Source organism: Salvelinus namaycush, chromosome 4 (genome assembly GCF_016432855.1).
Source record: "Salvelinus namaycush isolate Seneca chromosome 4, SaNama_1.0, whole genome shotgun sequence".
In the NCBI taxonomy this organism is placed as follows: Eukaryota; Metazoa; Chordata; class Actinopteri; order Salmoniformes; family Salmonidae; genus Salvelinus; species Salvelinus namaycush.
The window spans coordinates 12,580,911-12,597,254 of NC_052310.1; the positions used below are offsets into that span (position 1 = coordinate 12,580,911).

The 16,344-nt window shown below is 41.7% G+C and overlaps 1 protein-coding gene across 1 annotated transcript in view; it reads right to left on the reverse strand.

The window, feature by feature from the left end:
- The window catches only part of LOC120046161 (wings apart-like protein homolog), a 51,392-nt gene that overhangs the window by 15,263 nt on the left and 19,785 nt on the right, over positions 1–16,344 (reverse strand). Inside the window, exons 6-11 of the mRNA XM_038991166.1 lie at positions 14,425–14,511; positions 13,213–13,383; positions 11,447–11,583; positions 11,160–11,271; positions 10,711–10,944; positions 6,779–6,890 (exon numbers count right to left, since the gene is read on the reverse strand). Of these exons, the coding sequence (XP_038847094.1) occupies positions 6,779–6,890; positions 10,711–10,944; positions 11,160–11,271; positions 11,447–11,583; positions 13,213–13,383; positions 14,425–14,511 (853 nt within the window). The remainder of the gene's footprint in view (positions 1–6,778; positions 6,891–10,710; positions 10,945–11,159; positions 11,272–11,446; positions 11,584–13,212; positions 13,384–14,424; positions 14,512–16,344) is intronic.

Genomic DNA, 16,344 nt, shown 5'->3' on the forward strand with positions numbered 1-16,344 from the left:
ATTGCCGGCCATCAAAATTTGCCTACATTTAGGCTATTCTTTATTATTGATTAAAAAAACATATCACAATATTATTTTGGACGATATCAGAGCAATACTGTAACTCAAAGTAAAAAAATTGCTAGGTAGCGTTAGCTAGTGCTAGTCGGTTGTGCCTGCGCCAAAACACCGGTATTTATCATCCTATAGCTTGTTCTCCACCTTTTTAAATAGTGAGCCAACATGTTTTCAGCACTTTTATTTCCATGACTGACCAAAATGAAATTTCTCCTGCCCGCTCATCTCTGCAGCAGACATAGTGAGCAATATGTTTGGAACATCAAATCGCAGTATCGAATCGCAACACACAGAATCGTGAGAATCTCAATACATATCGGCATCGAAGTATGGTAATAATATATTGTGAAGTCCCTGGCAACTCCCGGCTCCATTGTTCATATGTGTATTTCACATTACGGTGGGGTAAAAATCTGACTATAATGCTGGTATGGATGGCTCAGTCTCCATAGCAACGGCTCCGCTTGGGCTGCTCTGCTCAATGAAGAGACATAAGAGCCGTTAACGACTTGTCACTCAAAACTCAGACAAAACTCAAGGAACATTTTCTGTGAAATAATCTCCCCCTATATTTCACAAGGTTGAAGCACTTCTTGCATCATGTTCTGATCTTAATGAGACATGACTATATAACTCTTAAATCAGAGCGACTTGAACAGGCTCTACCCGGCCCTAACGTGCTGTATAATGTCAGGGTCCTTTGGGCTCGGGGAGCAGAGCTCTAATGTCAACCCCAATACGTTCATGTCGTCGCCACCAATCAACCGTATTACACCTAAGAACGACTTCAAATACCACCACCGATTTCCAGTGGTGTAAAGTACTTAAGTAAAAATTACTACTTAAGTCGTTTTTTGAGGTACCTGTACTTTATATTTGACAACTTTTACTTCCCCAAATTCCTAAAGAAAATAATATATCTTTTACTCCATACATTTTCCCTGACACCCAAAAGTATGTTACATTTTGAATGCTTAGCTGGACAGGAAAATGGTTCAATCCACGCATTTATCAAGAGAACGTCCCTGGTCAGGTCATCCCTTCTGCCTCTAATCTGGCAGACTCACTAAACACACACGCTTTGTTTCTAAGTTGATTGCGTGCGCCCCTGGCTATCCAAAAAAAGAAAATTGCTTAATGTAAGAAATTTTAAATTATTTACAATTTTAAATTTTGATACTTAAATATATTTAAACCAAAATCATTTTACTCTAGTAATATTGTACAGGGTGACTTTCACTTTTGAGTCATTTTCTAATAAAAGGTATCTTTAAGTATGACACTTGGGTACTTTTCCCACCACTGCCGATGTCTATATCATAGCTATGCCACCAGCTTATCCGAAGGAGTCAGCATTTAGCAGTCACAATTTTCTAAATCTGAAAATTACAACTTCTAAATATTATGGAGTGAAAACAGCCAAATATATCCAAATTGGATTTTAACCAGACTGTGGGCCTCTATAAAAACACAAATACAGCGGCTTGCGAAAAATGCCAAAGGGGGTGAATTTTTTCCGATTTTGTTGCTTTACAACCTGGAATTAAAATAGATTTTTGGGGGGTTTGTATCATTTGATTTACACAACATGCCTACCACTTTGAAGACGCAAAATATTTTTTATTGTGAAACAAACAAGAAATAAAACACAAAAACAGAACATGAACGTGCATAACTATTCACACCCCCAAAGTCAATACTTTGTAGAGCCACCTTTTGCAGCAATTACAGCTGAAAGTCTCTTGGGGTATGTCTCTAAGCTTGGCACATCTAGCCACTGGTACTTTTGCCCATTCTTCAAGGCAAAACTGCTCCAGCTCCTTCAACTTGGATGGGTTCCGCTGGTGTACAGCAATATTTAAGTCATACCACAGATTCTCAACTGGATTGAGGTCTGGGCTTTGACTAGGCCATTCCAAGACATTTAAACGTTTACCCATAAACCACTTGAGTGTTGCTTTAGCAGTATGCTTAGGGTCATTGTTCTGCTGGAAGGTGAACCTCCGTCCCAGTCTCAAATCTCTGGAAGACAAACAGGTTTCCCTCAAGAAATTCCATGTATTTAGCGCCATCCATCATTGCTTAAATTCTGACCAGTTTCCCAGTCCCTACCGATTAAAAACATCCCCACAGCATGATGCTTCACTGTGGGGATGGTGTTCTTGGGGTGAAGAGAGGTGTTGGGTTTGCGCCAGACATAGTGTTTTCCTTGATGGCTAAAAAGCTCAATTTTAGTCTCATCTGACCAGAGTACCTTCTTCCATATGTTTGGGGAGTCTCCCACATGCTTTTTGGCGAACACCAAATGTGTTTGCTTAAAAGGAAAAAAATAAGCAATGGCTTTTTTTCTGCCCACACTGTGGAGTGTACGGCTTAAAGTGGTCTTATGGACAGATACTCCAATCTCCGCTGTGGAGCTTTGCAGCTCCTTCAGGATTATCTTTGGTCTGTTGCCTCTCTGATTAATATCCTCCTTGCCGGGTCCATGAGTTTTGGTGGGCGGCCCTCTCTTGGCAGGTTTGTTGTGGTGCCATATTCTTTCCATTTTTAATAACCGATTTAAAAATGGTGCTCCGTGTGACGTTCAAAGATTCTGATATTTTTTTTATAACCCAACCCTGATCTGTACTTCTCCACAACTTTGTCCCTGACCTGTTTGGAGAGCTCCTTGGTCTTCATGGTGCCGCTTGCTTGGTGGTGCCCCCTTGCTTAGTGTTGCAGACCCTGGGGCCTTTCAGAACAGGTGTATATATACACTGAGATCATGTGACAGATTGCACACAGGTGGACTTTATTAAACTAATTATGTGACTTCTGAAGGTAATTGGTTGCACCAGATCTTATTTAGGGGCTTCATAGCAAAGGGGTGAATACATATGCATGCACCACTTTTCCGTTTTTTATTTAAAATTTAAAACAAGTTACTTTTTCATTTCACTTCAACAATTTGGACAATTTTGTGTATGTCCATTACATGAAATCCAAATAAAAATCTATTTATATTACAGGTTGTTATGCAATAAAATAGGAAAAACGCCAAGGGGGATGAATACTTTTGCAAGGCACTGTAGTGACAGATTTGATGAATATCCACCTCATTTGACCAGCATTTTTTTTTGAATAGGCACCAATCACTGCGTCCGTGTTCTATCCCCCGACAGTCTGTGTTCCATTGATCTCTTACCCCATCCATGCTGGTATCGCTGAGCCAAAATGTCCACCCAGCTACAACTCCTTTTAAGAACTTTGTTTCATTGTGTTATGGAATAGGCTAGGTAGATGGCAGACTACAGCTTACTACCACTTCCACACTTCATTCCCCCTGGTGGCAGCAGCAACTTTGTCCAGATGTTGAGCCTGGTTGATAAGCACTTTAGGTGCTGCCAATTAGGGTGATCGTGAATAAGTGTCCAAGCTGTGGGTTTGTTTGGTGGCCATTTCGTTCGATGTTTAGTCAGGCAATGCACTGATGCCGGAAAATAAAGGAAATTCACATGAGCACCACAATGTCTACTCCACCCATGCTCTATCAAGGTTTCCCAGCAAGGTTTCCCAGCAAGGTTTATCAAGGTTTCCAAAGCACACAGCTTTGACCCACTACAGTAGCTATGTTAGTCTATTGTACTTCAAACAATGTGTAGGCAGATTGCTTAAGATAAACGGTCTCAAACTGTTGGAACTCTCAAGTATCCACCGTTCTCTTCTCCGTAGAAGCAAGACGTGCACACTAGTACACACACACCACACTCCCTGTCTATAGCCACTCAACAATGCTCTTTTAAGAGCAATGTAATAAGTGAAAATAAGCAGACCGTGTGCACCGGTGCGTGTTGGGGCTGGAAGCGGGGTGTCAAAATGTCTCCTCCGAGAGGCAAACCCAGGACCTTCAGATCTCGGTGACATTAAACGTTAAGCTACGAACCCTGTCATGAACGAGTTATCTTGAAACTATTTAAAACGGACAGTCTGGTAATGACAGGAAGCTTTCGTTGCACAATGTTTCTGTTGTTCATTCACTCAGTACTGATTGAACGTTGATTTCTCTTGCTTGGTAAAAAAAAAGAAAAAGTCTAAAATCAGGTGTGTTGAAAACAGTCACACAGCCAACCAAGTTACCAAGCATGGCATCATCCTTTGAATATGCAAAGGTCACGCAGGCCAGCAATGATGTTTGTGTTGTTTAACTTCTACTTCATCACAATCCCGGATCCGGGAGCACCCCCATCAGTAAAAAAGCTGACTAGCATAGCCTAGCATAGCGTCACAAGTAAATACTAGCATCTAAATATCATTAAATCACAAGTCCAAGACACCAGATGAAAGATACACATCTTGTGAATCCAGCCATCATTTCTGATTTTTAAAATGTTTTACAGGGAAGACACAATATGTAAATCTATTAGCTAACCACGATAGCAAAAGACACAACTTTTTTTTCCCACCATTTTTTTCCCTGCATAGGTAGCTATCACAATTTCGACCAAATAAAGATATAAATAGCCACTAACCAAGAAACAACTTCATCAGATGACAGTCTGATAACATATTTATTGTATAGCATATGTTTTGTTAGAAAAATGTGCATATTTCAGGTATAAATCATAGTTTACCATTGCAGCCACCATCACAACTCTCACCAAAGCAACTAGAATAACTACAGAGAGCAACGTGAATTACCTAAATACTCATCATAAAACATTTATGAAAAATACACAGCGTACAGCAAATGAAAGACAAAGATCTTGTGAATCCAGCCAATATTTCAGATTTTTTAAGTGTTTTACAGCGAAAACACAATATAGCATTATATTAGCTTACTACAATAGCCAACCACACAACAGCATTGATTCAAGCCAACAATAGCGATAACGAATAAACCAGCAAAAGATATTAATTTTTTCACTAACCTTCTCAAACTTCTTCAGATGACAGTCCTATAACATCATATTACACAATACATATAGAGTTTGTTCGAAAATGTGCATATTTAGCGGCACAAATCGTGGTTATACAATATGAATAGTAGCCAAAATGCAAACAAAATGTCGGGAGAAATCTTGGGAGAGGCACCTCATCTAATCAGTAACTAATCATAAACTTGACTAAAAAATACAGGTTGGACAGCAAATGAAAGATACATTAGTTCTTAATGCAACCGCTGTGTTAGATTTTTAAAATTAACGTTACTACGACATACAGCGTGCGTTAAAGCGAGACCGCACCGAAATTAATGGCGGAATAGTAGATTTACATTTTCCAACAGAACAACGAATTAACAACGAATTTTTTACAAAGTGAAAACAGCACCCCCTATTGAGAAAAGGTTAACCTGGGTGCACTCCCACCCCCCTGGATACTTTTTACTTAGATGGCAACTTCAGGTTTTAGAGAACACACTGAAAAGTAACTTGACACTGATAGTCAGCACAACACGTGGATTACAATGACAATAAGAAAATTGCGTTGACAGAGGGAGTGTACTGAATCAATGCATAAGGTAAGGGCTGTAACATTAGCTAGCTACATGGCTAAGCAAGCCCGATTGACCAGTGTATGGAGTAACGTTAGCTAACGTAAGATGAACAACACCCATTGCATGTTTTATACATTAGCAGCGTGGCAGTTTCCCAAAGTTTGGTGTTGTCTATGAACTTTACTTACTTTAGCTAGCTGTGCTTTGTGGAAGAATGTCAAAATACAGCAAGCGTTAGAGCCTTGTTGGCTTGTAGCTAGCTAACGTTACTGGCTAATGTTAGTTGGCTACCTTACTGGCAATATGGAGAATATCCTTGGTTGCTCTTATGTGTGTTTGTGCTTTGATTACATGCAAGTGTCAAGGCCAACAGTTTAAACAGATGACTTCAGCCATGTGAAAAACCTTCCATAGCAAAATAACGCTAGCATCCTTTGCTTGTAGCTTGCCTCTCATCCGAGTGGTGTTAGCTAGCTAATAGCACTGTTGCTGCGTAACCCAACTGCTTTCGTCCGGTTTTAGAACTCAGTTTCGGCTGAAAATACCTTAGCATTGTCAGAAATGCGACAAAAAGGTTGCACCTGTTGGTTCTTAAAGACAGAAATGAGCACGTAAGCGATAAATTATACATTTAATAAAAACTGTTACACCTACAAACTTCGTCAATCTAAAAAAAAAATTAAGTCCAATGGTAACTTTATGTACGCTACATTCTCGTTTTAATTCAAAGTCTAGAATTTGAGCTAAGCGAGCGCAGAAAAGACTAAATTGCTAAAAGTCCGATGTGTGGTTGTTGGTAACAGCCAGACTGCTCATGACGAGAGGCGGGGAGTGTGTTGTGTCCCTCCAATTGAATTGATTTGCGAATATTCGACATTGATGTCATATTGGCTTAGATATGATGGTAGGGAGATTTGAATTTAACATTGAGCTTCAACCAATGCCATATTGAACATTAGTATACTGCCACATAGTGATTCCACCATTTGGGATCTCCTTGATTTCCCCACAGGTAGTCATGAGTGAGCTTCATCAGGGCTGTCTGTACCCAGACAAACACAATGAAAAAGTAACACACATAAAATACTAATACCATTCAATAAGAATGCATTTTTTGTCATACAAACAATGCATTTGGAATCTAATCGAATTGTCAGCTCCTAGGATCAGGGGAACAACCCTTTCGGGGTGTTTAGCCTAGACACAGAAAACACACTTTCAGGGTAATGTGGTGTAGGTCTAGCTCACCTTTATCCACTATGTGATCCAGGCCTCCCAGAAGCCTTAGCTCCTCTTTAAACCAGTCCCCGGCCCGCTTGGAGGTCAGCGATAACAAGGTCTCCATGGCTAAATGCCCCGTCTGCGTGCGCAAACACATACACAGGGAGTAATGAAAACACATTTACATCACACATACAGGGTATAAATGGACATTACTGACCATGTACTGTGATTCAAAGAGGCCAACTATGACAGACAATAACAGGAGGAAGAACAGGAACAGAAATATGACTGACTTCCTTCCAGTGAAGGAGGGCGCCAGGAGAAGCTAGTTAGCATGCAGGTGGCATTTGAATCCAAGCAAAACAATACTGCCGTCTCTAATTACATTGTCGATAGAAATAAGCTTTCTAACACTTATTAAATATTTTAAAGCAAACTGTTGAGCACTAACGATAAGAGAATCTAATGATTAATTCAACATGGAAGCTAACAGTCTAACAGTCAGAAACATAAAGAGTGCTTAAACAAATGAAAATAAGTTGGAGGCATTGAGGTGAATGGTCAGTCTGCTCTCTGAAGAATAGGGCTACATCCCAAATGGCACCCTACTTTTGACCTGAGCCCTATGGGCCCTTGTCAAAAGTAGTGCACTACATAGGGATTAGGTTGCCATGTGGTACACCGACTACAACATCAGCAGAGAGGATATTTATAGAGGATGTGAGGGAAAAAAGACATCAAAAGGCCCTGTCATTACGTCAGATGTCCAAATTAATCAGATCAAACTGTTTAAACGCTGTGCAGTTTGCCAGACCCAATTCAAATACATGATGTCCATTGGCTCTACCATGCAAAGCCAGTGTCAGAGTCGACTGTTCATCCATTTCTACAAGGGTTTAGGTCACAATTTTTTTATTTATACATACAGTATCAGTCAAAAGTTGACACACCTATTCATTCAAGGTTATTTTTTTTATTTTTTTTTACCATTTTCTATATTGTAGAATAATAGTGAAGCCATCAAAACTATGAAATAACACATATGGAATAATGTAGTAACCAAAAAAAGTGTTAAATCAAAATATATTTTAGATTGTTCAAAGTAGCCACACTTTGCCTTGATGACAGCTTTGCACTCTCTTGGCATTCTCTCAACCATCTTCACCTGGAATGCTTTTCCAACAGTCTTGGAGTTCCCACATATGCTGAGCACTTGTTGGAGGCTTTTCCTTCACTCTGCGATCCAACTCATCTCAATTGGCTTGAGTTTGGGTGATTGTGGAGGCTAGGTCATCTGATGCAGCACTCCAGCACTCTCAATCTTGGTCAAATATCCCTTACACAGCCTGGAGGTATGTTTTGGGTCGTTGTCCTGTTGAAAAACAAATTACATCCAATCTGGTTTGCGCTTAGTGGGACTGGTGTGTCGCTGAAGAATGCTGTGGTAGGCATGCTGGTTAAGTGTGTCTGGCATTCTACATAAGTCACAGACAATCACCAGCAAAGCACCCCCACACCATCACACCACCTTCACGGTGAGAACCACATGCGGAGATCATCCGTTCACCTACTCTGTATCTCACAAAGACACGGCGGTTGGAACCAGAAAACTCAAATTTGGACTCATCAGAAAGGACAGATTTCCACCGGTCCAATGTCCATTGCTTGTGTTTCTTGGCCTAAGCACGTCTCTTCTTCATATTGGTGTCCTTTAGTAGTGGTTTCTTAGCAGCAATTCAACCATGAAGGCCTGATTCAGTCTCCTCTAAACAGTTGATGTTGAGATGTGTCTGTTACTTGAACTCAGTGAAGCATTTATTTGGGCTGCAATTTCTGAGGCTGGTAACTCTAATGAACTTATCCTGTGCAGCAGAGGTAACTCTGGGTCTTCTTTTCCTGTAGCAGTCCTCATGAGAGACCGTTTCATCATAGCGAATGATGGTTTTTGCGACTGCACTTGAAGAAACTTGAAATGTGCCGGATTGACTGACCTTCATGTCTTAACGTAATGATGGATTGTCGTTTCTCTTTGCTTATTTGAGCTGTTCTTGGCATAATATGGACTTGGTCTTTTACCAAATACACTACCGTTCAAAAGTTTGGGGTCACTTAGAAATGTCCTTTTTTTTTTAAGCAAATTTTTGGTCCATTAAAATAGCATCAAATTGATCAGAAATACAGCGTAGACATTATTAATGTTGTAAATAATGACTATTGTTGCTGGAAACGGCTGATTTGTAATTGAATATCTACATAGGTGTACAGAGGCCCATTATCAGCAACCATCACTCCGGTGTTCAAATAACACATTGTGTTAGCTAATTGAAGTTTAGCATTTTAAAAGGCTAATTGATCATTATAAAACCCTTTTGCAATTATTTTAGCACAGCTGAAAACTGTTCTGATAAAAGAAGCAATAAAACTGGCCTTCTTTAGACTAGTTGAATATCTGGAGCATCAGCATTTGTGGGTTCGATTACAGGTTCAAAATGGCTAGAAACAAAGAACTTTCTTCTGAAACTCGTCAGTCTATTCTAGTTCTGAGAAATGAAGGCTATTCCATGCGAGAAATTGCCAAGAAACTGAAGATCTTGTACAACACTGTGTACTACTCCATTCACAGAACCACCACAAACTGGCTCTAACCAGAATAGAAAGAGGAGTGGGAGGCCCTAGTGTCTAGTTTGAGAAACAGACACCTCACAAATCCTCAACTGACAGCTTCATTAAATAGTACCCGTAAAACACCAGTCTCAAAGTCATCTCTGAAGAAGCGACTCCGGGATGCTGGCCTTCTAGGCAGAGTTCCTCTGTCCAGTGTCTATGTTCTTTTGCCCATCTAAATCTTTTATTGACCAGTCTAAGATATGGCATTTTCTTTGCAACTCTGCCTAGAAGGCCAGCATCCCGGAGTCGGCTCTTCACGCCTATGTGAATAATCCATTAAAAATCAGTTGTTTCCAGCTACAATAGTCATTTACAACATTAACAATGTCTACATTGTATTTCTGATCAATTTGATGTCATTTTAATGGACAAAAATAAATAAAATAAATCAGCTTTCCTTTCAAAAACAAGGACATTTATAAATGAGCCCAACCCTACCTTGCCACAACACAACTGATTGGCTGAAACGCATTAAGGAAAGAAATTCCACAAATTAACTTTTAACAAGGCATATCTGTTCATTGAAATGCCTTCCAGGTGACTACCTCATGAAGCTGGTTGAGAGAATGCCAAGAGTGTGCAAAGCTGTCAAGGCAAAGGGTGGCTACTTCGAAGAATCTCAAATATATTTTGATTTGTTTAACACTTTTTTGGTTACTACATGATTCAATATATGTTTTTTCATAGTTTTGATGTCTTCACTATTATTCTACAATGTAGAAAGTAGTAAAAATAAAAACCCTTGAATGAGTAGGTGTCCAAACTGTTGACTGGTACTATCTATATAAAAATGTTATTATAAGTCATGTTTTTTTGTTAACTGTTACAGATACCTCTGACTGGCTTGAAACTTGTGGGTTTTTTTCCCCAACAACGCAAAAGAGACAGGGGCGGCAGGTAGCCTAGTGGTTAGAGCGTTGGTCCAGTAACCGAAAGGTTGCTAGATCGAATCCCCGAGCTGACAAGTTAAAAATCTGTCGTTCTGCCCCTGAACCACCCACTGTTCCTAGGCAGTCATTGTAAATAAGAATTTGTTCTTAACTGACTTGCCAAGTTAAATAAAATAAAATACAGAGGAGGACAGAGGGTTGCAACTAGCCCCCATCCTCTAAGCAAAAACCAGGGTCATATTCATTAGGGAACCAAATGGAAAAAGAACGGACTGAAACCGGGAGGGACCACCTGAACTTGTCCAATAGGAAACAAAAAAAAATGTTTTCCATTGCATAATATTTGTAGTTGCCTATGAATATGACCCAAGGAGGACTATCTCTACGGGAGACCCGTACCGTGATGTTCTCCAGGTCCAGGTGCTTGTTGTGCACCGTGTCGCACAGCTTGCGGATCTTCTCCTTGACCTTTGACATCTCCTTGGTGGTGAGCTGGTCGTCTTTGGCCACTGAGTGGTCCCCATCCAGCTCCAGCAGGCGGATCATCAGGTCTAGACTGGCCCGGTCCAGGTCCATGTTGAGTCTGTCTCGGCTCAGTATGTACATCAAACTAGCTGTGCACAGGGACAGGTTCTAGAGGGGGTGGAAGGAGGACAGAGAAAGGATATGTGAACCTGATATCCTGACTTTTTAAAGTGGTGTCACTAGCGCAGGTTGTCACTAAGCGCTAAAACCATTTGTCACTTGGCAGGCTCCAGTTAACGGACTGAGCTTCTCCACTGATCTGACAGAAACCAAGTCAAGTCAAGTCAGCCACAGTCTGTGAAGAGGCAGGGGCCTTTACTTACCGGGTGCTGTGGGGCGTCGTTGAGTGTCTTGAAGACCTGGGCCACCTTCCCCCTGGCCCTCAGATGCATTCTGAAGCTGGGCATGGCACACCTGGTGGCCAGGCTAATGACACTGCAGGGGAGGACAGATAAATACGGTTTCATTGAATTGAACAGAGAGGGGAGAGTAGGGTCACTGCCTCTGCTAGATCATCAAGCTCTTAACTGCCATGAATCATTACCTTAACCATAATGAAGATGCCAAAGAATGTGACCCTGTATCAGCGGTTAGCGGAAGCTAGTCTTACCTAAGGCAGCGTGTGTTGAGGGGTTGGCCACTCTTCAGGCCGGTGGCCAGGTACTCGAAGTCGTCGGTGAACTCCTGGTTCTCCCCAAACTCCACCACGTCGTTGAAGTGCTTGACATGCTGGACTACCGTGTATAGCTGGGACAAAGAGTTGTTGGGTTCATCAAATCACATAACGTAGGTACTAGATCGAGCTGTAGAGCCCAGTCCTGCTATTCTCAGCATCAGAGCTATGCACCCACCAACCGCCTGCCTTGTTGGTCAGGAGCCAAGACCACAAACACAAGACAGCAAATGAAACTGCAGATGGAATTTAAAGATGTGAGATGCCCATTACACTGCTCCTGCCTATGGAACTGCCCACACTGCAGTTCCTAGAGGGGCTAACACTGCTTAGCATGCAAGACACCACTGTAATAAGATAAATAACTACAGATGGTTACATTAACCACTGTTTAGGGATTCAGGGATCCTGCAGTATTGTCTTATAGGAGGTATAGAGTTATCGATACACAGCCTCAGAATTCACTGATTCGTTTCAAGAGGCTATTTCTAAATAAGTTGAATTACACCTGACCAAACAAGATATGTCTGATCATTATCATTTCAGTTGAATTGGTGCTTTTGTTTAACTCCATTTTCAACATTGTAAACCAGGGCCCATATTCATTAGATGATCAAGGATCAGGTCCCCCTGTCTAAATAAAACATATTCATTATGATCTGGAAGGCAAAACTGATCATAGATCAGCACGTTTAATCCAAGATGATTGATACATACAGCCCCAGGACAATCGCTTGTGTTCTTATAGGCTGTGCTTTATAGATACTGAGTTCCAGACACAACCTGTGTTCGAATACCCATACTGACATACTGTATACTACATACTTAATGAGTATATACACACACTACGTACTAATTTGTTCATTTTAGTGTACTGTAAACGAACGGTATCCTTTAGTTGAGCATACTAGCACTACACCTTTCTCCCAGAAGTTGATGCTGTCGCTATGCAACCTCTTGTTAGCATAACAAATTACTAGCTAGACATTTTACAACTTCGGGTGCATTCTTCAATTCAATCTGGAGTGCCAGAGTGCGCTCTGGGCGTTTGTAAATTCGTCAGTTATTCAGAGTGCGCTCTGGTACACTCGAGAGTGCTTTGAAATCGGAGTAGCTAGCGAGTGAATTTACGAAAGCACCCAAATGTCCATTGAGAACACACAACTACACCACTTAGCTAAGAATGACTGGAATAATCAATAAACGTTGGGTAGTTAGTTAGATAGCATATAGTTAATATACTGGCAAGTTAAATGCATTAGTAGCAAACTAACGTTTGGTAGCTAGCTAAAATACTGGTACATACTGCTGTAATGATATGCTATGTGGCTCGTAAGGATAGCCTAGCTAACAAATTGTTAGCAAACATAATGTAATTTACTTGAAAAGTCATTATTTTATTTGTCAATTATTTACAGCAAAGAATTTGTATCCGCTCTCGTTGGACTTCGGCTGCATATTTTTACGCCATTTTCTGAAGAATTACATTACAGGCCGTAAAAACATGGAAATCGTGTCCACTGTTAGTATACTTCGTATTTTGGCAAATTTAGTACGACATCCCGGAACTTTTGGCATACTAACTATATCCATACTATAACCAATAAGTCTACTACATACTCAATTTACATCAAATAGTATGGTTAGTATGAGTATTCGAACAGAGCTACAGTGATGGGTTGCCAGGTAGAACAGAAGCTCACCTCCTTGTGCTCTTTCCTACATTTCAGTGCGGTGACGATGTCCTGGTAAGGCTCAGTGGGGAACGACACAGACTTGATGACTTTGGGAGGCGGGCATGGCGGTGCCTTGAACAGGCCATCGTCTTTGTGAGAGTTAGCAGAGTCCTTGCTGCCCCTGCTTGACTGGCTAGCCTGGTAGATAGATAGAACGAGAGAGAGAGAGAAACGAGAGGATAAGGAAGGAAGGAAGGAAAGGTGTGTGTGTGTGTGTGTGTGTGTGTGTGTGTGTGTGTGTGTGTGTGTGTGTGTGTGTGTGTGTGAGAGAGAGAGAGAGTGAAAAGGGCAGAAGTAGAGAGTGGGTCAGAGGGAGACAAGCAGAACCACACAGCCACCTGCTCTCAGCTCAGTACACGGCGCTGCTGCTGATTCATGCTGTTGAACACCAGCCAACAGCCTCCTGCCCCTTACATAAGAGGCCAGATAAGGCCCGGTAAAAACACTCAGTTTCACACCACACACAGGCTCTGAGTCTCTTCTAGCAGTTCGAGGGAAGGCAAGGGATGAGGGAGTTATAGGGACCTGTAATACATGGCTAACATTACGGATAAGGAGGAGCGTTCAGAGCGGTACTAACATCATTGGTAAGACGGAGGAGCGTTCAGAGCCGTCCTAACATTATCGGTAAAGAGCGTTCAGAGCTGTGATGCATTTTTAAAAGGATAATGAATTCCAGGAAATGGCACGGTGCCACACATGCATCTAATGACATATGGAAAATGAATCAGACGCAGGGTGCATCCTAAAATAGCACCCCAGTGCACTATAAAAAGGGAATAGGGTGCCATTTGGGACACAACGTGGAGTAGAGTGGCCTTAAGGGGGTAAACCACAGTGAAGAGACCAACTGGAGCATCATTTGTTGTGGAGGGAGGGTGAGAGTGAGGATGGAAGTTATGGGTCGAGGGCATGGAAAATTGCATTAGAGTGTTCACTGTCCCGTTTCCATGGGACTGATTCAGCCATGTTGCTGGTACTTGAACAGAGAGAGCAAGAGAGGATGAGACAGAAAATGAGAACAGTTTGTGGTGCAGTGTTCACCAGCTGCAGAAATCTCATACCTCTAGCTAGCTGGATAGGCAGGCTGATGGGAGTGCCAGGGCTAGTATTTGGCATGGGGTTGGTGGGTGACACCCGTAACTAGGGTGGTGATTAGGGGGGAGGGGGGTTACTCACGGGTGCAGTGGTTGAACGGAGTAAAGGTGGCAGCTCCTCTGGCTCTCTGTTCCAGTGTCTGGCGTTGTACACAGCTTTAGTGGGAGACTACAGGGGAAACAGAAAAACATGAGGTAAGTCCATCAGGTTACTTCACATTCCATCACAGTTCAGCCCCTCCTGCTAGAACAGTGTTACTTAGAACCATTGATCACCACACACTACAACCCAACTGCAACAGTATACTGTGTTTAAAAACCACTGAGCTGATTCAAAGTGTAGTCAATTTCTCCTAATTCGAGGTGATTTCTGATTCTAGACGTGATCTCAATGTCTTGGAACATAGCACCTCAATTCACTCGTCAAGGTAGAGCAGGGGTTCCCAAACTGTGTTGGCCCGTGAACCCATTTTGATAAACATTTCTTTGTGACCCCACCATGTAAAAAAAAAAGGTGATGTAATCAACGGCCAAAGTTAACTTTTTTTATTGGGGCTATGCCAGTCTATTACAAATCAGTCTGATAGTACTTCTGACAGTATTTTAATCTGAAAGAAATATGGTTTGAAATGACTGAAATGCATCAGAAAGGTATTGGGAAGTTCAGAAGATCATCAGGCAATGATGTTGTATGATCTTCTGTGTAGAAAACAACATCTTTTTCCCCAGTCTGATTTAGCGCCTGGTCTTGTCCACTGAATTCTAATGGCTTGTGGGCATTGTAGAGGGAAACATTACGTATCAAATCAAATTTTATTAGTCACAAGCGCCGAATACAACAGGTGTTACATTGAAATGCTTACTTACGAGCCCCTAAACAACAGTGCAGTTTCAAAAAAATACGGATAAGAAAGTATGTACGCGTTCATTAGAGTTTAATCTTTCAAAATATTTCGTAGCATAAACCATTCAAAAGATAGAGCCATATTTGTAGGAAGAAAACAGAAACCACTGTTTACTATAACCGCATTTAGCGGCTACCGGAGGTGCCTGATGTAACCCCGGTTCTATGAACCAAGGACAACTTTTCTCTCGCACCCCCATTTAGAGAGAGACGATAGAGAGAGCTGATTAGATACAAGACATCGGTCTTTGTTGTTTCCTGTAACAAAGAAGCCCCAGGGAGAGAGAGAGAAACTAAATGAATGCCTATTAAACCACCAGAGGCAGCCAGGACTGCTCAAACAGCAGGACTGACTGGAGACAACAGCCAGCGCTGTGTACATACACACACAGGCGTGGGTATGCACACAGTCACACAAACCTCTCTGCTTAAAGGGAGCCTATTGGCTCAGCCTGTTGCTGGGATATTAATAATGAATCAAAGAAAAAGGAAAAAGAGAACAAACATTGTTGTCTGAGGACAGAGCACTGCAGGAAACAATGAACGGAGAGTACGGAGACGTTCATTTAGGCCCTCTACTCTTAACAATGATCCTAATCAAGAGGACACAGACAGGAAGATTCAACGCCCACCCCACACCTCACCCCCATGGGAGTGTGAGCTCATGCCAAAAGGCATTTTCTGTAAACACGGGCACTTATCGGTCACGCGCGCACACACACACACGAGAAGGTCAGATACAAGGAAATGAACACTTGAGCCCTCCCTCCCCAACACTGCCAAATTAAGTCATGTTTGACCAAGGCCCTCAGACTAGTGCAAGCAAGTAAACACAGACACACACACACTTAGCAGAAGACTGAGGAGCTGTCATTTACAGCTGTAGGTGGGGTTCAATTGAACCATTCAACCAGCCATCAGCTGTTGTGCTCCAGGACCACTCAAGACAGTAACAGCAGCCCTGCTCTGGTCTTATGAGACATGGGCAATTCCATTATAACGGAAATACGCTGAGACTCCGATTTGTCACCTAAAAAGAATTTTGACCAATCAAAAACCATTGAAATCAAAGTTTAACCATAGAACAAGGACTACTTT